The following is a 21,178-nucleotide window of genomic DNA, read 5'->3' on the forward strand; positions in this document are numbered from 1 at the left end:
CTCCTGAATCTCCTGAACCACATTCAGTCCGTGAAGCACTTAAAAGCCCCCATTGGACAGCAGCAATGACAGAGGAAATCCAAGCCTTACAAAACCACCACACATGGACCTTAATTCCTCCTGATTCCACTCATCGCCCTATTGGATCCAAATGGGTATTTCGCCTCAAACGAAATCCCGATGGCACTATAAATCGCTACAAAGCTCGGTTAGTTGCTCAGGGTTTTCTTCAACGCCCTGGGTTTGATTACTCTCAAACCTTTAGTCCGGTGGTTAAGCCAACCACTATTCGTCTTATTTTCTCTATTGCTATTATGAAAAACTGGCCTCTTAAACAACTCGATGTCAATAATGCCTTCCTAAATGGCATATTGACTGAAACTGTTCTCATGAAACAACCCCCCGGATTTGTCGATCAGCAATTTCCTCATCACTTATGCCTTTTACGCAAGTCTTTATACGGTCTCAAACAAGCTCCCAGAGCTTGGTTCACCGCTCTCCGCACCACGCTGCTTCACTTGGGTTTTGTTAACTCTAGAGCTGACTGCTCACTCTTTATTTACACATCTACTTCCGCTGTTCTTTATTTATTGGTTTATGTTGATGATATTATTCTAACTGGCTCTAGTTTATCTTTAATTCACAGAATTACTGCAGCTCTCGCCGATAAATTCTCTCTCAAAGAGCTTGGTGATCTCTCTTATTTTCTTGGTATTGAAGTTGTTCGCACTACTGCTGGTCTCTTTCTCTGTCAGCAGAAGTATATTCATGATATTCTCCACCGTTCTACTATGCTGGATTCTAAACCTGTTGCGACACCCTTACCCTCAAACTTCAGTCTCTCACAATTCTCTGGCTCTGCCATATCTGATGCATCCCTCTATCGTCAGCTCGTTGGCGCTCTTCAGTACCTGTCTCTCACACGCCCCGATATAAGCTTCGCCATTAACAGACTCGCTCAATATCTCTCTCGTCCTACCACTTCTCATTGGCTCACTCTCAAACGCTTGCTGCGATATCTCAAAGGCACTTGTCATCATGGAATTTTTCTCCCATCGGATTGCTCTCTGAAACTCAGAGCATTCTCTGACTCTGATTGGGCCGGTAACCCTGACGATCGCTCATCTGTCTCCTCTTATATAATTTTTCTCGGTCACAGTCCCATCTCTTGGCGCTCTCGCAAACAACGTGCAATTGCTCGCTCATCTACTGAAGCGGAATACCGCTCCCTTGCTTCTACAGCTTCTGAAGTTCTTTGGATTTCCAGTCTTCTCCATGAATTGCACCTTCCTATCCTTGCTCGGCCTGCTCTTTACTGTGACAACCTTGGTGCCACGCATCTCAGTCTCAATCCTGTCATGCACTCCCGAATGAAACATATAGCCATTGATCTACATTTCCTACGTGATCTCGTCAACAAGAAAGCTATTTCTGTGCAGCACATTGACACTCACAATCAACTCGCAGATATTCTCACGAAATCCCTTCCGCGATCACGCTTCTCTGCTATCAGGTTCAAGATCAGCATCCGTGATGGATCCTTGATCTTGCGGGGGCGTAAAGAGAATACTCATTCTCAGTCCAAGTCAAACACAATGGAGCCCATTCACAACAGCTAGCTATCATTTGTAATCATTTATCAATGGAGCCGCTAGCTATCATTTGTAATCATTTGTTATTTGTAATCATTTGTTTATTTGTTACCGTTGTAGTTCTTTTCTGTACATATACTCAAACCTTGCTCTATTGTAAAGTAGCAAAAGCAATCAATTCTAAACTCTTTTAGTTTCAAAGTAATTGTAGCTGATGCTGTTTGCTTAAGACACCAGCGCCATGCATTACTGTTTTCCGAGCCCCCTCCATTTAATGGTTGCTCTCCTGTTCAAATATGTTTGATCTCAAAATCACTTTTGCCTGCAGAAATTAGTGGGGCACAATTGGAAGAGTATGGATGTTGCAGGAGGTAATTGGATAGGTGGTCTTGAAACTCTAGCCCATTTTGGATTGTATCTTTTACTTTTTTACTTTGAGTTAACGGAATTGTTTTAACTTTTTTGGCAGATTCTTCCTTATATGTTGGTTTGGGTTCTTGGATTACTCTCTATCTGAGTTTTTTTTGGTTCTCCTACCCACCCATTGATGGAAAATCATGGATAATGCAAGAATGTCAGCTGGTTGTTCTGTTTGTACAGAGTTTGCCAGTTATTAGTTTGTACATTTTATTGTTAAGAAGGGTATCAGGAGACAGTTTCTTCTCACCTCCATATAGCTAGTGCCATATATTGACTATTTTCTGCTTCAAACTCTTGGCCTATGTTGCATGTGTAATGCTCTATCCAGTAACCATGAAGTGGAATTTCAGGTACTAATAATGTCAAGCGTTTGGGTATGAAGACTTGGAGTGGATTCGGTCGGAATTATAATCAAGGTAATCCTCTCTTGTCACTTCCCATTGAGACTTGTGAATTTAATATCCCTATGACCTACTAATGGTTTGGAATTTTAATTCAGTTACTTACAAATTAGAATGAACATCACTAGTTTTTACAAGTTATGTCGACTCTTTCAAAATGTAACCATGTGGATAATGTTCTGCCAATTTACTCGGGTCTTAAGCGGATAGTTGTTATTTTTTATAAGCTAAACGGACAGTTTGTCAGCTTGGCAGTGTTTTATGTGCTTAGATACGGTTAGTTCCTAGTGCTTGGCAGTTACTCTTGGTTTTTCATGGTGAAAAAATAACAGTCATATTATTTTGTTGGGATGCATTGTCTTCTCTTCATGTGGCTAACATGTTATTGCTCTGTCTTCCAGGATTTAACACATGTTGGAAATTCGTGACGATCAGCCTTTATCTGGCATATTTTGAATGGTAATTTCTCTGGTATTATTTAGTTTATACCATAAACTGGTTGGTTCTCAGAAATAACTGGAACTGCTGTTGACTCTGTTGGGTAGGCATATTGATTGAATTTCTGTGTATTACTTGCTATGGAAATAATATGCTAAATACTAATCCTCGGGATGATTCCACGAATCCTTTGGTATTCTTCAGCAGCAATGCTGTAATTAAACTTTTTTTTTAAAAAAAAAAACACAGTAGACTCATATTTCGGATTACCACCTTGATGACGGAATTTGTTTACTAAAGGGGTGTGTAAGTGAGGTTATGCACATGTTTGTCTTCATTCCTTATGAAAAGCAATAAGAACGTTGAAAGTAAAATTACCTGAACTATGCATGATAAGTTAATCCCTTGTAGCAAGTGCCTTGGTTGATGCTTTTTGTAGGAGATTCCATTTACTAAAATGAAAGGGATTCAGTTTAATTTGGACATTTAGAGAAGGGTGTATTATTAAAGGATGAAGACATTGCCATCGTGAGTTTTTAGCTGGGGAGTTATGAACAAGGATTAGCTCTCTCTGGCTAATGAAGGCCACAGTTGGGCAAACTTTCTTTAGAGAAGAGAAAACTTGAAAATTACAGGATTAGACGTTTGCCTAGAAATGCAGTGGGACAATTATGAATGCATGACCTAAATGTAAGATTTTGCAGATTGTTTGCACAGATTATAGCGATGATAGAAGTCAGAACCATTGTAAGAGGAAGAGCAGTCCACCGAGATGAAAGGTTTGACCTAATTACCTCTACTAAAATCACATGCTAATGCTAATGCTGTTGTTAGTCACTGCTCATATATATATAGACTAGCATGCTCGCTGCACCGATGGTGCAGCTTAATGCTCTTAGCCTCTCAGAACATGAATTTCACCTCAAACTTTAGCTGATTCTCTCACCCCCAACTCTTGAGTCGTGAAACAGATGAGAAAGCAAAGGGGAGGCTTCCGGAGAAGAGAGGCGTGAATATATATCAGACCCTCCTCTTATCCTTTCCAATATTCTTTATTATTTCCTTTTTACCCCTGAAAGAAGCTTCCTTTCCAATAACATGGCCACGTGTTGACAAGCTGGGAAGCCACGTATCAGCAAGCCAATGCGCCTCACGCAGTTTATATATAGTATAGAGTATATAGATAGATGGATAGATATAGATGGTACACCAACTTTGTTCTCTTGTTACTTAAAGATGTGAACTTTTTCCCATCCACGATAATGGAGATGATCATGAGAAGGGACCAGCAGAAAAATGAAATGATGATCTCTCTCTTTTATGGAAAAAAAAAGCCTTTTAAAGTTGCAAAATAAGAATGATCATGTGTTCGTGAAAGTTCATGCATTTATACTGGCAAAGATTTTGCGTTCTACATACACATGAGATTCTAGTTCTAGGCATGAAAAACACCACTGTACATGCAAAATCGAAAGGCTACCAAAATACCAAAAACCTAGAGAAAAGCAAAAAGAATAATGCACAACTTTTTCTTACATTCCATCTGCACTCATTCAATTCCCATACTAATCATAATAAGACCTTTAATCATATTCGATTCCCTCTCATATGCACCCAATATAATAATTAACAAACCACCCCCACCCCACCACCACCTCCTCTCCTTAAATCATATCTCTCTTACTGTGGTAATTGGTAAGTGCCTCTGGAATAAAAGTCGCTATAATTTTCCTGCAGTTTTAATCATAAACATTCAGGAATAAAAGTTGTTGCAATTTTTTTATAATTTTAAATTTTAATCATAAACGTCTAGTTTGTTTATCAATATGGAGTCTTAACAATTTTTTGAATTTGGTAATAAATTGAATGTCTGTGATAAAAAATATAATAACTTCTACTGCAGTATCCTCGTCGGCTTCACCTTCTTGCTTCCATCAAATATTTAAATTAAAACCAAAAAAAGGTCAAGAGTGAAAAGACTCTTATGTCCTCCAATTATTTACCCATTTTTAAAACCAGTTGCTTCACTCTTCCCGCTCAAGCCAAACCGCACGAGAAATGAACGGAACTCACTTCGTGTTGTCGCTTCTCCTTCTACTTTTCTCACCGACTCTGGCTGTCTCTCCAAATGATACAAATGCCCTTACTCTCTTCCGTCTCCAGACTGACGCACATGGAAACCTCCTCGCCAACTGGACCGGTCGCGACGCTTGCTCCGCCTCCTGGAGCGGAATCAAGTGCTCTGACACTGGACGCATTGAAGCAGTTTTTCTTCCTTCTCTCGACCTCCGAGGCCCGATTGACTCCCTTGCTCTTCTCGACCAACTGCGGGTACTTGACCTCCACAACAACCGCCTCAACAGCACGATTTCGCCAATCACTAACTGTACTAATATCAAGCTCCTCTATCTCTCCGGAAATGACTTCTCCGGCGCAATCCCGTTGGAAATTTCATCCCTCAAGCGCCTCCGTCGGCTCGATTTGTCGAATAACAACATAAAAGGCGAGATTCCCCAGGGTTTGTTAAACCTAAGCAGACTACTCACTCTCAGGTTACAGAACAACGAAATCTCTGGTCGGATTCCGGATCTTTCTGCAGCACTCCCTAATCTTAAAGAGCTTAATGTATCAAACAACGAAATGTACGGGCGTTTACCTGAAGGAATGTTGAAGAAATTCGGCGATCGAACTTTTTCAGGGAACGGAGGGCTTTGTGGATCAGGCCTTGCCTCTGTGTTCCTTCACGGAGACGCCACATGTAAACGGTTCTTCTGAAACCGTGCCGTCTAACCCTAGCTCGATGCCTCAATCATCATTTCTCGGAGAAGAAAAGAATCGAACAAGAAAAGGACTAAGACCTGGTGCTATTGCGGCAATTGTGGTTACGAATTGTGTGGTAATTTTGGTGGTGATATCCTTTGTCGTCGCCTATTTCTGCGGCAGACATGGAAGGAGTGAATCGAAAGTAACAAGTGAAAAGAAGAGTAGTAGCTATGGGATTGAAAAGAAGGTGTATGCCAACGGTGGTGGAGATAGTGACGGTACAAATGCCACGGATCGGAGCAAGCTTGTGTTCTACGACAAGAGAGAGCCATTTGAGCTGGAGGATTTGTTGCGGGCATCTGCGGAGATGCTCGGAAAAGGAAGCCTAGGTACTGTGTATAAAGCAGTCCTCGAGGACGGGTCTGCGGTGGCCGTGAAGAGGCTCAAGGACGCTAACCCCTGTGCGAGGAAGGAATTTGAGCAATACATGGATGTAATTGGGAAAATTAAGCATCCAAACATCGTGAGGCTGAGGGCTTATTGTTATGCCAAGGAAGAAAAGCTTCTTGTCTATGATTATCTTCCCAATGGAAGCTCGCATTCACTTCTTCATGGTTGGTACTGGTTATGTTGATTGAACTGGTGTGATTATGTGTTCATTGTTTTCTTTATTTTGAATAGGGAACAGAGGTCCAGGGAGAATCCCATTGGATTGGACGACGAGGATAAGCTTGGTGTTAGGTGCAGCACGGGGACTTGCTCGAATCCATGAAGAGTATGGTGGAAGAATTCCCCATGGAAATGTGAAATCCTTAAATGTGTTGCTTGACAAGAATGGCGTGGCTTGCATTTCTGATTTCGGGTTGTCGCTCTTGTTAAATCCAGCCCATGCCATAGCAAGATTGGGAGGGTACAAGGCTCCTGAGCAGGAAGAAACCAACAGGCTCTCGCACAAGGCTGATGTGTATAGCTTTGGGGTCTTATTGCTGGAAGTGCTTACAGGAAGGGCACCGGAACAGCACCCTTTCCCGACATGTCGACATGTGGATGAAGAGGAACAGGGTGTTGATCTCCCAAAATGGGTGCGATCGGTGGTGAAGGAAGAGTGGACTGCAGAGGTGTTTGATCAGGAACTTCTGAGGTATAAGAACATTGAGGAGGAGCTTGTGTCCATGCTTCATGTGGGATTGGCTTGTGTAGTGCCGCTACCTGAAAAGAGGCCAACAATGAGTGAAGTGGTAAAGCTGATTGAGGACACCAGGGTGGATCAGTCTCCTTTAGGAGAAGATTATGACGAATCGGGCAATTCGCTCTCCCCTTCCCTGGCCACCACCGATGATGGACTGGCTGGATATTGATTAATCTTAGCCTGCCAATAACTTATGGGTTGTTTTATTCTTGATTTTGCATTATTATCTCGCTACCAGTTACCAGCATTGCAGGCTTCTCCAAGCCCTTTTGTGTTCTGTACTGCTCTTGTAGTTATACAAGCATCTCTCATGCCTCTTTGTGTTTCATTTATGGACAAGTTATTTCTTGTTTCAGAATCACACCTACCTTTTTGACACCAACGACGGTGTGAATACGTTTGCCCTAACCGTTTGAGTGATAGTGTAGTGATAAATCACTCTGAGCCAAATTGTACATACTCAGAAGGTCGTGAGTTTGATTTTCACTGTGAATAATATCTTGTATAGAGTGGCATTCTCAATTACCAAAGAAAAAGGATTTTCCCTACTGGATATTATAGGTTGCTTTAAAACATATCCTATAGACCCTCAGTTTCTGTTTTCAGTGTTTCACCAAAGTAGTTATTGCCATGGGCTATTTGATGAAACAAACATAGTGGATGGTAGCTAAAGTCCCAGACAGAAAATAATCCTGGCTCAGTATAAGCCCTGTCAAGTTAACTCTACACCTTACAGCACTCAATTGTATATATAAAGAACATTTTGCTAAAATAATTGCCAAAAATTGACTCAGTTGTATCTACAACAAATATTTAGTTGACAGAATTGCCAGGACTTGTAAAGCAGTAAGTGAAAACAACACAATGTCCATACATACTTCTACGATCAGTTACCAGAATTGGAAAGGAAAAGGAAATGTTAGGGTGGGACTCTTGCCTTCTCATATACATCAATGAACCCATACGAATGTCATCAGTGTCAGCAAACAGCGTAAGCTTGAGCGACTATAATTAATCATTCATGGTGAGTGTACACAAGTTAATACAAATGACATCTTAAATTACAACACCTGTTAATGCACATAAACACGTACTCTGTAACTCAGCTAATCCTCCCATTTTGATCAATCAGTGTACCAACTTGTTCTCCACATAAAGCTTTTGAGATGTTCCCAGGCTGAAGAAGGTTAAACACCACAACTGCACAACACAAGAATCAAAGGATCCAACAAGTGAAAAAAAAAAAGAGAATTGTAGTCCCCACCCGTCTTCCTTCGGTAATTTTTTTTTTACAATTTACTTAAGACATCAAGACACAGGGACCTGTCCCGGCACAAATGTCGAAATTTCAATTTTTTTTACATAGATACAGCCCACAATAAAATCAAATGCAAAACCTCAACCTCCACACCATTTTATGTGAAAGGAAATATGACTTCATGCCAAAAGGCCATTCGGTCAGACCAAGTCAATATTCAAACAAATAGTAAAAGCATAACACTCGTGCAATACAAATATAAATGACTCAATGAACAATGTGCATTATTTATATTGGCATACACTGCTGACTAGGAGGAAATGATAGGAAAAATACGAACCAGGTATTCCATTCTCTTCACAGAAGGTCAGTGCCATCATGTCCATAGTTGTAGCACCTCTAGACACTAAGTCCCTGAAAGATATGTGCTCAAAGGTAACATTGTTGTCCCGAGAGTGGCAGTCATAGACACCATCAACATTTGTACCCTTGAGGACTGCCTCAGCGTGAACTGACAGAAAAAGAATGTCAAGTTGCATTCGAAATCAAAGATGTTTCTTTGAGTATTCAAGCAAGAGTGAGTGTGAGTGGATGAGTGGGTGTGTGGGAGAGAGAGAGAAAGAGAGATCCCAAAAGTGTGAGCGGATGAGCAAGAGGAAGAAATAATGTAGCAATGGGAAAAAGTGGGAGGAAGAAAAGAAGACACAAATATAAGATATCGTCATGCAAAAAGTGTTAAGGGAGAAGAAATATACTCTCTGAAGCTCGAAGAGCAGCGGCAGTGTCCGTGGAAAAGAGTGGATTTCCAGTGCCAGCGCCAACACCACCGAATATTACTACTCTGCCTTTTTCGAGATGCCTAATTGCACGCTGCCTACTGTATAGCTCCGCCACCTCCTGGATTGCAAAAGCAGTTTGCACACGTGCCTGAATACCAGTCTTTTCTATTGCCGACTGTAGCAATACAGAATTCATCACACTTGCCATCATCCTAGATAAAATGATAGTTTGTTTAGCTCATGGAGAATCAAGAATAAACAACATATCACGCTGAAACAGAAGTTACACAGCATAATTTACTTAATAATCAATCAACAATAGCAATAGAAAAGGCAGATATTGGTTTCAGGTTACATGAAAAACTACCATGGCACGCTATGGCCTTAAAATCCAAGTGCAATGAAATCAATTTCAACCCTGGGATGTAGGAATCTCCCTAAGCATTGACCACTCAAAGGCCCACCTCCAAAAAAAAGGGAAGAAAAAAGGAAAGAAAAACAAAAAGGGGACACCTAGATTAACATAATCTAATCAAGGTCTTCCGCACTTAACACTTCACACCACACTTTTTGATTACTTTCGCTCACTAGAAATGCTTAGCATTGGACTATTGACTACTGCAGCACATTCTGACTAACAAGTGAACCAAAGATGGTGTACAAGACAGAGATCATGTTATTCATCGCAGAATCTAGCATTGGTCTAGATCCATAAAATGAAAGGCAACAGCAAATGGACATCAAATCCCACAAAGCCAAGTGCATAAACTTCAAATAAGCTCAACTGAGAATAGAAAATGTGATACAGACAAAACGTTGCATCAGTAAAAAAATGAATAGGCCTAAGCTTAATTTACATTCTCAACTATTGGCATGCCCAAACTAAAAGTTAAAGACAATGTCTCCCGAGGAAAATAAGTACAAATATCCTAAGCCTAAGTTAAAAATTTACCCAATTTGGTATGCGGTGCTTCTTTCTAAACCTGTTGCAGTCACCCAAGAGTCTCCACAGAAGAAATTACGACCTCCAACAACGATCGCAACCTGTACATCTCATTAGAACAGGGGAGTCATCACATATCAAATCAAAAGCCACAGCAGAAAACCCAAATCATGCAACTAGCAAGAGCAAATTAATACCTGTACACCAAGCCGGCAAACAACTGAAACTTCTCTAGCAATCAGCATTGCCACCTGACAATGAAAAGAACTAATTCAAGTAATGCCAAACCCTAGTATGGTTTAATATTTGACTCAATCTTTCACTTGCAGAGCTAATGAGACATATAAATGCATCATGGTATACCTTTGGATCGATGCTGTTTCGACCTGAACCAGCAAGAGCAACACCACTGATTTTAAAGACAACTCTCCTCCATCTAACATTTGATGTTGGCTTGGACTTCAAGTTACTTATCTGACCCACTGGACTTGACGTTGCCGTTGCATACCTGCCAACATTCAGTACCATTAGCATCGAAGTTTTGGCAATAACAAAATACAAGAGCACATCGACTCGGTACAAAATTCTAATAATCAACAAACTGAACGGGTATGGTAGACGACTTGTTCTCTCTTCATCATCGAGTCAATGGCTAAATAAGGAAATGTCTACGCAGGGACCTTCAAACACTATCAAAGTCACATACTTTTATAGAACAGTAAAAGTATAGAATATTGCTTCTATCCCCAAATATTCTACCAATATTTAGACAGTATACCTCTTCGATTGCCTTGCTGCACTCACAGAAGAAGAACCGACACTCTTGTCATCATCGGCAGCCGTCTTCGTGGGAAGGGAATTCCCGACGATCTCCTCCATCTTCTTGAACCAAGGCCAGTGGCTCACCGAAATGCCGCTATTTTGCATTCTGTGGCGTTCCAGCTTGTACCGCTTTTTGAGATTATCGACCTTATTCTTGCACTGCTCCACACTCTTGCTCTGATTCTCGCACTGCTCGCTCACCGTCGCTGCCACCTCCTCCCAGTCCCTACCTCTCAAATTTCCCCTGTTCAGCTGCGTAAACTTGTCACTGTACGCATCCAGCAAGCAAGCAATCGCCTCGTCGCTCCACTCCTCCCGATCCTTCCGATACTCCGCGCTGCCCGCCGCGCAGGGACTGGGAGACAGCCTCGGCTTCTTGTATGGAGTATAGATGGCACCTGTGGTGGCGCCAGCTCCATCGCTGCGTTCATCTCTGTCTCTTCGATTATCATTTCTTACATCAACAACTCTATTCGATTCGTTGTTGTTATTGAATGTATTACCATCCGGAACGAAAGGATTCACGTCATGGAATGCCGGATCGGCCCCGTCTTCGTCATCATCTTCCTCTTCGTCGCCGGCTCCGATGTTCTTGGGGCTATGAGCTGATGAATAAGGAGGTTGAGGTGGCGGCGCATGAATCGGAGTCGATTTGGGGGCAAATCGATGGGGAGGCGCGTACGATGGAGGGAGGAGATGTGAGTGATGGTGGTTGTTAGGGCTTGTTTGGTCTTCCCCGAGGAGAGAGAAATCGTCGTCACAGGAGGCCATGGACGGGAAGGGGCGTTACTGTTAAGGGATTGCAGTTGGGGGAAAGACGACGGCGTTAGAGGAGGAGGATGGGACGTTGTCGGAAGAAGGAGACGGATATATTAACGGGAGATGAAATGCGTGACTTATGGTGGATCATACCGTGACGGACCGTGACGGTCCCGTTATGGGATTTAACTGAACGAGACATTTAATTTCTGGGCCTTCTATTTTTCTTTTGGGCTTCGAGGATATAGTGGGCGTCGAAGTTCTAGCCCACCTGGACTGCAAATCTTAAAGAAAACTTTAAGGCCCATGGCAAGTCTTATTGCTGCTAGTGAAGCACTACGATTTGTTTCCTCATGTATGTTGGATTATTTGGACAATATTTCCTTGTACAATTGAAAGTTTGTCTTATTATTTCCTTCGGTATGAATCTATAAATAAATAAATATATATATATATATATATATATATATATATATATAAATATTGATAAATGGGTTACTCTTTTTTTTTTTTTTTTTTGTATGTTGGATGATTTGGACAATATTTCCTTGATCCAATTGAAAGTTTGTGTTATAAATCGAATACTAGTGAGAATGCTATATATATCCAATCCAAACTACTTGAAGTTACATTGTTCACTTTAGGCCTAGGCCCATGCAATTTTGTTCTTAAAAGGGTCCTTTTGAATAAGAGAGATTGAATATTTACTTATAAATCACATCGTTGACTTACCTTTTATTGATGTGTGATATAAGTCTTAACATTCCCGACACTTGTGAGTTCGGTTATGCGAGACCAAATAAGCGGACACAAATAGAGTTCTTTTAGGATCGAGTCTTGGCTATGATACCATGTTATAAATCGGATACTAGTATCGAATAAATTCAACCAAACAATTCGAAGAGATATTATCTACTATAGGATTAAGGCCCGCATAAATTCAACCTAAATATGAGTGGGTTTACACGTGGGCCGAGTGCCGATGCTCAAACCCCAAATTCTACACTAGCCCAGTATCTAACTAATTGCATGTCCAGCAGCCAACAGTCCAACACTGTGTTGATCGCCGAAGGGCAGTTACTTTTAAAAAAGCTATGGGCCCACTTCAAAAGACAGCCCATAGGATCTGACCTTTAAAACGTGCTGCGGAAGGGCCGTTTTACTTTTAAAGAAGCCTATGGGCCCACATCAAAACGACAGCCCATAGGATCTGATCTTTAAACCATGCTCAGCTCACAGTCTCGCTACCTGACATGTCACATCTCTCGCCTTAGCACGTGTACAGGTGTACTTCGATCCCCATCCTCATACCCCACCGCAAACATTTGACGCTCGTATCGACTGCTTGACTTCCACGAGCACTTGAGTGGCCAATCACAACCATTCCCGCCTTCCACGTGTCCAACGCCTCGTGAGCTTGACAATACGTCGGCGGTACATGAAACTCCGTAAGGATCCTTCTATCGCTGCCAATAAAAGGTCAATCGGACAATCCTGAGTTGACACGTGTGATGTTTCACTGAACTGTCGATTCTGCCTCTTGGTGGAACCAGGTTTCTAAGGTCTAAGGTCAAAAGCTTCAACAGAGCTTTCTAAAACACTGTCCTTCCGTCGCTTCACGCTAAGAAAATTCTATTATATTTCTCTTTGCGTTCTTGTTGTCTGCAATCTTTGTTCTGTTCCAGATTTTTATTTTGGGCCGTTTAGAATTTTATTTATCAGCGAAGATGCATTCGAATCACTTGCTTCTCGAGGAGCCGATCAGGATGGCTTCGATCCTGGAACCGTCAAAGCCTGTGAGTATTAGCCTTTTTTATTTGTCGAGCGTTTCGGTGTAGAATTTCATGGAATTGTTACAGTTTTAGAGAGTCTTTTGAAGTGAACTGGCATGCTGTAGTTTTTTTGATTCGCTGTTATGTGATTGATGCGCAGAATTTTTTTCCTGCAATGACGAAGATTGTTGGTACTTTGGGTCCAAAATCTCGATCTGTTGAGGTTATTTCCGGCTGCCTCAACGCCGGAATGTCAGGTGCAACGCTTAGCTCCAATGTATTTGTTTTTTAGAAAATTTATGTAATTTATTGTTTCATGTGTTTGAACTTTAAATTGAATGTGGGTTTGTAGGGTTTGAAAGTTGGTGCGTTGAAATAGTATACTGAATAGGGTTTGTTGTGCAGATAGCTAGGGGCCTGGATGAATCTGATGAATTTGAATGTGTTTCTTTTTGGCAGTGGCTCGGTTTGATTTTTCCTTGGGTGACCCAGAGCACCACCAGGAGACCTTAGAGAACTTGAAGGCCGCTGTGAAGAGCACCAAGAAGCTTTGTGCTGTAAGTTACTTTGGGTTCTCTAGATGATTGTTTATACCGGAGAATTTCTATTTATAGGTTTTGTTTGTTTGGTTGATAAGGGAACAGAGCAGAGGGAAATAATACTTGATTTTTTTTTATCACGTTTGTATGCATTGATCTTCACTTTTCAGCCGTAATTAAGTTGTTACTTACAAGTATCCCTAAGTTGGTGATAATATTAATTTTGGGATGAAAGAGACTATATAGTGCTTCTTTTGTCATTGAGTATACAAGCTTCTTTTTTGTTGGCACTTGGCAACTTATTCTTTGCTCCATGCCATCCCTGTTGCTCTGGATAAATGTAGTATAAGGGTTACAAAGTGCTTTACTACTTGGTTTTTCAGATTATGCTGGACACGGTGGGTCCCGAGTTGCGGGTTGTCAACAAGAGTGAAAGCTCCATTTCACTTGTGGCTGACGGGTTTGTTGTTCTGACACCAAACCAAGAACGGGAAGCTTCTTCAGAAGTTTTACCCATCAACTTTGATGGAATATCGAAGGTTCTCCACTCTACTTTGAAGCTTACGGTCAATCAATTTTCTCATGTTTGATTCTATTAGACATTAGGGGATTTTAAATATCATTATACGACCAATTGAAACTCCTAGCGATATTCGAGAATGGTGCCATTATGAATCGGATTCTGTATGTGTATAATTGAAATTCTCATCTTTTTGGTCTTTCTAGGGAAGGAATGTCTAACAACTAGATTAAGACATTCCTACTTATTGTACTCCCCGTGTCATGTTGGTATAGTTATATACGTCTAGTTTGTAAGGTTTCTGTAACTTGTAGAGTAAAACTGATGTATGAACAGCTGGCGTTGACAATTTTATATTTGTGTTCCCTCTTACTGATTGTTGCATGCGTCCATTTTACTTTTTCTTGGTGCATGTCATGAAATTGAAACTTTTCACATGGTTTTGCAGGCGGTCAAGACAGGAGATACCATTTTTATAGGTCAATATCTGTTCACTGGTAGTGAGACGACTTCTGTGTGGCTGGAGGTAGGATGAAGATAAGCCAGAGGCTATAGTCATATAAATAATTCATTTTTTAACTGTAGCATTTTTGAAGTGGTTCTTGTCAAATCATGGATGAACATTAAATTTAATCCGGATAGATAAAATCATGTAAAAGAAGCCTGAACAAGAACATTGAAAGTAACTCGGTGGGGAGAAATAAGGTTGAAATGTATGAAGATGACAAGGCAATGGCAACAACCAGCTAAATGAAAGTAAACAAGGCAACTAGACAAGAAATTTCGGAAATTGGTAGATACTTCCCGGGAAGGTAAAACAACACTTTCCACCTGGGAAGACTTGAAGATGGTTAATACCATCAAGGTTGAGCATGAGACTAGCATCCATTAGAAGATCTATATCTTTTCTTTTTTGGGATCGATATTTTTTTTTCCTTTCATAGAAAAAGAAAGGTTGACAGCGTTTGGTTACGCCTATTAGCTTGGTAAAATTAAACAGCGGAGGTGTTTGATGGTCAAGGGGTTGTTTAATTGTGGGTTATGTTACATCCTATGTATCTAAAAAGTCTTTAAAAGAAAGGAGGTGGGGGGATGGATTGCCAAGTTGAGTTTTGTTACTTTTATAACAGCATTTTATTATTATTATTTTTTGATAGGCAGCATTTTATGTTGTGAGCATGCTATGAAAGTACATTGTTTACATACATGACCTGGAATCTCTTTTTTCCTTGGAGTTGATCAGGTTTCTGAGGTGAAAGGAGATGATGTGGTTTGTGTGATAAAGAACTCTGCAACACTTGCGGGGTCATTATTCACCTTGCATGTCTCTCAAGTTCATATTAATCTGCCTACCTTCAATGATAAAGATAAGGAGGTAGTCCTGCTGTTAACTTGTACACCTTCATGTTTGACTGATTGCCTCTACTTCTTCTTCTTTTTTTTAAAGTTTGCTTTTGTGATGTTTTTATGCTCCTTGCAGGTCATAAGTACTTGGGGAGTTCAAAACAAAATTGACTTCCTCTCGTTGTCATGTACACGGCATGCTGAAGATGTTCGCCAGGTAATGTTCCCGAAACACTTCCTTATACTGATGCATCTTTCTTGAGCTGATAATCTTTCTGCTGTATGCATTTATTTTATAATAAATGCCAGTAATAATCATCCGCAAAATTTAATGCAGACTCGTGCATTGCTTTCTAAGCTTGGTGACCTCAGCCAGACACAAATTTTTGCGAAGATTGAGAATATAGAAGTACGTTAAGTATATTAATCCATTTTCAAAGTCACTTGGTTTGTTAATCATTTTTTTGAATGGGTTTGTTAATTTTTTTTTTAATATTTTGTTTGTGGCCCTGCCTGCTGAAATATTTGTAACTTGTTTCTATCTTTTAAGGGATTAACCCATTTTGATGAGATATTACAAGAGGCAGATGGCATTATCCTTTCTCGAGGGAATTTGGGCATAGATCTTCCACCTGAAAAGGTAAGGTTTCTTTGTTTGACCGTAGCAGTCATGTGGCTTTAATTTATTTTAGTTTGAAATTGGTTGGTTGAAGAAGATATATAGATCAACTTCCACTTACTTGTGTCCCACCTCCATAGCCCTTGTGGCCACCCACTCCATTTTCCATCTCCTTCCCAACTCACCTTTTGGAAAAGGAAGAAAAGAAGATGGTAAAACAACGTGATATGCTCACCAACTTAGTATATGCATATAATTCCCCATTCATGGAGATAGGAAATACATGTATGCTTTCCTGTATTTTCCTCATCTATGAGCTTCTCTAGAGATATAGTTCACTGAAGAAGTTATGTGGAGCTTGCAGTAGTTTCCAATTATAGATTCAAGCTGAAAGGCTGTAAACTTGTGCTCAATATCGTGTCATAAAATGTTATTGCATATTGAATAAACGAATCCTAATTAATTTCCATTTGTCTAGAGAATAATTGAATTGATTGGTGGATGTAATCCTTGGAGAAGAAGTTATGTATTTCTTTATAGTATAAAAGCAGAAGAAATTTGAGAATTGTAATATTAAATTATAGTAAGATTACTTCATTATTTTCTCGAGACTTTAGACTGTTCAAAATTTAATTCCTTTCATTGCAAAACTTAAAACATGTTTGTATATTGATAGAAAATATTTTCTGCATATATCTTTGAATCTCATTTTGTCACTGCAAAGTTGTATTGCCATGGAAGGCTATGGATAGAGCCGGCTAGTAGTGAGTAGTCCATCTTGTGTATTATGCAGGTGTTCTTATTCCAAAAAGCTGCCCTTTACAAATGTAATATGGCTGGAAAGCCTGCTGTGGTTACTCGTGTTGTGGACAGCATGACTGACAACTTAAGGCCAACTCGTGCAGAAGCCACTGATGTTGCTAATGCTGTTTTGGATGGTTTGTCTCTATTTATATCATAAATATTGTTGCTTGCGGCTCAGGGATTTTTCTTTTTTTTTGGGCCCACACATGTGCTTGGTTTAGTTCCTTTTAACATTTTTTATTGCAGATTTATCTTTTTTTGTTTGTATTTATGAGATCATGCATGCGTAGCCAAGATCTTGTATGGTATGTCATTATTTTCTGTGGGCAGGAAGCGATGCAATTCTTCTTGGCGCTGAGACTCTACGTGGATTGTACCCTGTTGAAACAATTTCTACGGTTGGAAAAATTTGTGCCGAGGTCAGCCTTTATTTTGAGATCCATGCACCTGATCACTAAGCAACTGCATATTTGACTTAAGCTTTTTTTTTTTTTTTTTGATAAAATATTTGACTTAAGCTTGCTACATAAATTTTTTTTAATTTGTTGTGCGTCGTGATAAGTAGATAGCTCAACCTAGGCACTGCAAGACTTCCCTGACCTTGTGATTTTGAAAGTGAAAATGTACTCAGCGGTGCCTAGATTTTCAATGATTACGCAACTTTTCTGTTTGACACAAGCTCTGACTTGACTAATTGTTGACCTTGTGATTGAACTTGGTTCAAGAAAGCCCAATGATTGAACTAGTAGGACCCTAATGGGTTTAGATGTTATGTTGGATATAAGCAAGTGGTAATACTGATGTATATCTTGTCAGCTGAGTCTCCTTTTCATGTATCCAAGGATTAGAGTCATTATTAGGGGTTTTTGATCTCTTGTGTCATAATTCTTTTTGTTGGAGTTTGTTTATGTGTTTAACTTTCTTCCTCCATTTTTAACCTTGTTTGGTTCCTTATCATTTTCCAATTAATCACGGCACTTGAAGTTCCAAAGAGTCGCATTTTCTAACATCTGGCATATTTTTCTCTTGTATTGTACTTTTGCATTTTTGTGTTTATGCTTCCAGCTCACTTACCAAAAAAAAAGTTTATGCTTCCAGCTTCTTGCTTTAGGATGGGACTAGGACTGCAACTGTGCTCGACTCTTTATTGGCCTCAGTCTTTATTGATATTTATCATTACAAATTTATTTAAATTGGAAATATTGTATAAATTTGATCATGCTTTTATTGGAATTTGTTCAAGGTACTTGATTGGGATTATTTTATTCTGCCAGAATCTTAGGCTAGGTGAAAATTATTTTCCCCATTATTTTGTTTTGCGAGAAGCAAGTAGTTGTTGAGGATGTGCATGCAAGATTATTTCCATTCATCTAGTAAATATATGGATTTAAACTATTCATTCTCAATTTCTCATGCATGATTATTTTGGTAAAGTTCTGTATGTTACATGCAAGATTTGTCTCATTTTATTTTCCTCACGAACCATGTAGGCAGAGAAGGTTTTCAATCAGGACTCATATTTCAAGAAGACTGTCAAATATGTTGGAGAGCCAATGACCCACTTGGAATCTATTGCTTCATCTGCGGTACCTAGTTTGGTGTTTTAATTTTTATATTGCCACAACATTATTTTTCACTCTAGCTTTGCTTGGTACTGGTCTAATTTTAAAGAGATGCCTTTTTTTTTTTAAGGAAATGCCATATAGGCTGATGTTTTTCTTTCTAGGTACGAGCGGCGATTAAGGTGAAGGCATCTGTCATTATATGCTTCACTTCGTCTGGAAGGGCTGCAAGGTATGTGTATTTTTTGTGTTCCCTTTGCCGGGTGTGCTTAAGGGATTCGTGGGCCTTATTCTTTAAATGACCTTTTATTTTTAGTCTCTCGGGTATCTTTTTCATTTTGTCATGTTTCTCCAATGCTTTTCTAATATCCATATACACTCAGGTTGATTGCAAAGTACAGGCCAACAATGCCAGTTCTATCCGTTGTCATTCCGCGCCTCAAGACGAATCAACTAAAATGGAGCTTTAGTGGCGCGTTTGAGGTACATTTTGTTAATTTGGACGGTGTACATTCACACATTGGATAACGTTTTATTGATTTGATACTCCATTCTCTACGTCAAATGAATGCTCTTTAACTGGACATTGAACTTATTATCATCCCATTCATGCAAGAGTAACACTTTCCAAAATGATCTGTAAGAAAATACTATGTGTTACCTTATTCGGGGAGAAAAAATGACCAGAGTTTGGTATCTGGAATTGCAAAAATATCCATTGTGAGGAGAGGAATTCAAATTTTAGAGCCGCCAGCCTCTATTTATATGAAAAACCCTCATATTTTTTTGTACTAGGTTATCTCGTTTCCTGTTCTATATTGAAATTTTCCCTTCTCTCGTGATAAAGGGACATTAGAGCAAAAACCTTGTAATTGTTAATAAATCGCACATCATTAAATTTCCCTTATCTTATCCTCTAGCAAAGAATTTTTGAACAAAGATTGGGGCTGTATATACTTAGTCGTAGAGATTCTATAAAACCCTAGAACTGGTTATGATCTTATTTCCGAATATCTATGTTATTGAATTTGAAAAGAAGGCTATTTGTTTGTTCTCTTCTGAAGGAGAAGCCTCTCTCTTCTTACATAAACTGCATTAAAGTCTGGATTTCTTGGCACGTAATTCATAAGTAGTTTCATTATTACCAACTCTTATTTTTGTCGATTTTAATTTTACCATTTAAAAGGTTTTTTTTTCTTCTGAAACTAAATTGGATTTGTTTCTTCTGCTTTGTGCAATTCGTTGATATTAAAGCAGATGGAATTAATTTTGTTCAATGTTCAGGCAAGGCAATCCCTCATAGTCAGAGGCCTTTTCCCCATGCTTGCTGATCCACGGCATCCTGTAAGTTTCATCATTCATTCTCCATGCATTGTAATTCTTTATTTGGAGGATGAAAACATACACTTCTGGTTGGCTTCCTCGATGAGGCATTGATTGCACCTCTTCCTGTCAACTGTGGTTAGTTCCTTAGGGTTTATTTGTCAAACAACTGGCTTGGGGCCTGGCTACTCATGATCACTTGGCCACTTAATTACTGTTAAAGGAGAAACAAGCCATGAATTAAGCCAGATGATTGTTTGCATATTTTGGTCACTTAATAGCAGGTTAGAATAATTGTGATAAATTGGCTTGATTGTCAACCACCAAAATTGTTTTAGGTTTGACTTGTGCGAAGCAATGCCAGGCCTTTGTAGGATCAGCCACCTCTCTAGTATTGTAAATATTATCTTTTAGGTCTTGGTGTGTAGATGCTATTTGAATTCTGTTTTCTTACCAACCTCTCGTATCACCGTGATCAGTTCCTACTTAAATGCCATATCTGGTGCTGGGCTTGGTTCTTAATATTGAAAAGACATGTAGTCATACTAGTCTCGAATTTGATGTAACCCTGGTGGCTGGGGCTATTCCTAGGCGCACTATATTGCTTGTCATGGGTTTAATGGATATTGTCGTTCATATCCTTTCTTGACTGTTCAACGGCGATGAGGAGCCTACCACCTAACTAGTGGTGCTCCTAACGTCTTAAGTAATCGTAGCCTGATGGTCGAGCATCAGGCAGTATGACATTGATTAGGTAGATTGGTTTCCTATCTATCTTGCGGCTTGTTAATTTGCTTATGTCTGGAATTTTGCATCTTACTCTACTTTGCAGGCGGATTCCACAAGTGCAACAAATGAGTCAGTTCTAAAGCTTGCCCTTGATCATGGAAAGGCCTCTGGAGTTATAAAGTCGCATGACCGAGTAGTTGTTTGCCAGAAAGTTGGAGATGCATCTGTGGTTAAGATTATTGAGCTTGAAGATTGAGACATCTTAGCCACCCTACTTGTTTGCGGTCTTTTCTCCCGGGTATTGTTAGGAGTGTAGATTCTATTACGGGTGCTGGTGAGGTTATCACACGTTTTGATACCTGGCATTTGGTTTGAAATGTACTAAGACCATACACTTACAACCACTAAAGTATTTTATCAAAAATGAATATCATGGGTTAAGGTCCATGACTTCCATTTCTAGCCTCAAATTTGAAGCTTATATTGAACAGGGGATAAAACAAAATCTGTTGTGAATACAAGCTAGGAATCTATAGAAACAACAGATTAGGAGGAATAATTCCGTTGCTATCTTGATTTCCTAGGATGGAAGTGCCGTTTGC

General features: G+C 39.7%; 2 protein-coding genes, 1 long non-coding RNA gene and 1 pseudogene across 5 annotated transcripts; 3 read left to right on the forward strand and 1 right to left on the reverse strand.

Moving 5' to 3' along the window:
• Positions 1 to 3,566: 3,566 nt before the first annotated feature.
• LOC119998388 lies at positions 3,567 to 4,184 on the forward strand. The gene is made up of 2 exons (XR_005468230.1): positions 3,567 to 3,630; positions 3,823 to 4,184. It is a non-coding gene; the product is annotated as an uncharacterized LOC119998388 (long non-coding RNA).
• A 509-nt stretch (positions 4,185 to 4,693) lies between these two features.
• LOC119998387 lies at positions 4,694 to 7,185 on the forward strand (annotated as a pseudogene).
• A 485-nt stretch (positions 7,186 to 7,670) lies between these two features.
• LOC119999123 lies at positions 7,671 to 11,722 on the reverse strand. The gene is made up of 7 exons (XM_038846642.1): positions 10,562 to 11,722; positions 10,147 to 10,291; positions 9,981 to 10,034; positions 9,793 to 9,884; positions 8,817 to 9,052; positions 8,402 to 8,572; positions 7,671 to 8,003 (listed from the first exon to the last, which is right to left on the reverse strand). Exons 1-7 carry the CDS (start codon positions 11,374 to 11,376, stop codon positions 7,906 to 7,908), a joined length of 1,611 nt encoding a protein of 536 aa, XP_038702570.1. The 5' UTR covers positions 11,377 to 11,722; the 3' UTR covers positions 7,671 to 7,905.
• A 1,156-nt stretch (positions 11,723 to 12,878) lies between these two features.
• LOC119999009 (pyruvate kinase 1, cytosolic-like) lies at positions 12,879 to 21,046 on the forward strand. 3 transcript variants are annotated; one of them, XM_038846498.1, is made up of 16 exons: positions 12,879 to 13,160; positions 13,297 to 13,393; positions 13,596 to 13,693; positions 14,059 to 14,214; positions 14,644 to 14,721; positions 15,439 to 15,570; positions 15,676 to 15,756; positions 15,877 to 15,948; positions 16,090 to 16,179; positions 16,952 to 17,096; positions 17,293 to 17,381; positions 18,453 to 18,548; positions 18,689 to 18,756; positions 18,908 to 19,007; positions 19,779 to 19,868; positions 20,680 to 21,046. In XM_038846498.1, the coding sequence occupies exons 1-16, from the start codon at positions 13,092 to 13,094 to the stop codon at positions 20,830 to 20,832; spliced, it is 1,614 nt and encodes a 537-aa protein (XP_038702426.1). In that variant the 5' UTR covers positions 12,879 to 13,091; the 3' UTR covers positions 20,833 to 21,046. The 3 variants fall into 3 exon arrangements, with proteins under 3 accessions (XP_038702426.1, XP_038702427.1, XP_038702428.1); XM_038846499.1 differs by having other exon boundaries at positions 19,782 to 19,868; XM_038846500.1 differs by having other exon boundaries at positions 12,881 to 13,160; positions 19,809 to 19,868.
• The last annotated feature ends 132 nt before the right edge of the window (positions 21,047 to 21,178 follow it).

The sequence above is a fragment of the Tripterygium wilfordii genome, chromosome 5, assembly GCF_013401445.1.
Source record: "Tripterygium wilfordii isolate XIE 37 chromosome 5, ASM1340144v1, whole genome shotgun sequence".
Taxonomy (NCBI): domain Eukaryota; kingdom Viridiplantae; phylum Streptophyta; class Magnoliopsida; order Celastrales; family Celastraceae; genus Tripterygium; species Tripterygium wilfordii.

What these genes read in the sequence shown, in the direction of transcription:
- LOC119999123 (XM_038846642.1), bottom strand. Translation starts at nt 11,376, where the DNA reads ATGGCCTCCTGTGACGACGATTTCTCTCTCCTCGGGGAAGACCAAACA. An exon ending in GCAGCAAGGCAATCGAAGAG is followed by an intron (nt 10,292 to 10,561) that starts GTATACTGTCTA and finishes GAATGTTGGCAG; the next exon opens with GTATGCAACGGCAACGTCAA. An exon ending in GAAACAGCATCGATCCAAAG is followed by an intron (nt 10,035 to 10,146) that starts GTATACCATGAT and finishes TTTCATTGTCAG; the next exon opens with GTGGCAATGCTGATTGCTAG.
- LOC119999009 (XM_038846498.1), top strand. Translation starts at nt 13,092, where the DNA reads ATGCATTCGAATCACTTGCTTCTCGAGGAGCCGATCAGGATGGCTTCG. An exon ending in CCTCAACGCCGGAATGTCAG is followed by an intron (nt 13,394 to 13,595) that starts GTGCAACGCTTA and finishes TCTTTTTGGCAG; the next exon opens with TGGCTCGGTTTGATTTTTCC. An exon ending in TAGATCTTCCACCTGAAAAG is followed by an intron (nt 16,180 to 16,951) that starts GTAAGGTTTCTT and finishes TGTATTATGCAG; the next exon opens with GTGTTCTTATTCCAAAAAGC.